At 43.1% G+C, this 817-nt stretch overlaps 1 protein-coding gene across 1 annotated transcript in view; it reads right to left on the minus strand.

The window, feature by feature from the left end:
• The window catches only part of RBBP4 (RB binding protein 4, chromatin remodeling factor), an 8,532-nt gene that overhangs the window by 3,184 nt on the left and 4,531 nt on the right, over positions 1 to 817 (minus strand). The window contains exons 7-9 of the mRNA XM_017736209.1: positions 618 to 778; positions 374 to 500; positions 200 to 277 (exon numbers count right to left, since the gene is read on the minus strand). Coding sequence (XP_017591698.1) covers positions 200 to 277; positions 374 to 500; positions 618 to 778 — 366 coding nt within the window. The remainder of the gene's footprint in view (positions 1 to 199; positions 278 to 373; positions 501 to 617; positions 779 to 817) is intronic.

Genomic DNA, 817 nt, shown 5'->3' on the forward strand with positions numbered 1-817 from the left:
TCCTTGATCCTTTTCTGGCCACTCTTTCTGTAGTGGAGCTCTGCAGCTCCACAACACCACCCAGAAAAGTATAAGCAGGTGAGAGAATAAAATACGAGTTTTAAAGTGCAAAAACGTTGTGGAAAAGACTGGTTTTCTTTCCCAGACTGCTGAGTAGAACTAAGCCTGTGAGGATAAAAGATAAAGACTGGTTTTATACCTGAAATATTTCATCTTTATGTGATTCAAAGGAGTGCAGCTTCAGTTTTAGGTTTCTCAAGTCCCATAGAGCAACAGTCTAGGAAAAAAAAATAAAATATTTTGTTGAAGTAACCAACATGTACATCCACCCCAGAAACTGAGCAAGGATGTTCCAAGATCAAGGCAGAAGTACCTTATCAGCTGATCCTGTGGCCAGGATAAACTCACTGTAGGGATTGAAGGAGAGGCAGTTCACTTCAGCTGTGTGAGCATCCACGGAATGACTGGGTTTGGAGGTGTTGTTTGACCGGGTGTCCCAGCTGGGAGGGGAAAACATAGAATTAAAACAAAGCTTTATATCCCATTTCACCGAGGGATTATGGAGATGACAAAGCCTGAGGGGCAGAAGCAGTTTGTGAAGGGATTCCCCCACTTACATCATGAGCTTCTGATCATCAGCAACGGATCCAAAGAGGGATTCATGGAGCAGGTGCCAGGATACATCTTCCACCACTGCTGTGTGTCCTGTGAAGATGGTCTTGGCATCCACCACTTTGCCTTCTTTGGGAACAGCGCTGATATCCCACAAGCAAATGGTCTTTAAAACAACAAAAATGTAAAAAATGACATCTTTAAA

The sequence above is a fragment of the Corvus brachyrhynchos genome, unplaced genomic scaffold (genome assembly GCF_000691975.1).
Source record: "Corvus brachyrhynchos isolate BGI_N302 unplaced genomic scaffold, ASM69197v1 scaffold65, whole genome shotgun sequence".
In the NCBI taxonomy this organism is placed as follows: domain Eukaryota; kingdom Metazoa; phylum Chordata; class Aves; order Passeriformes; family Corvidae; genus Corvus; species Corvus brachyrhynchos.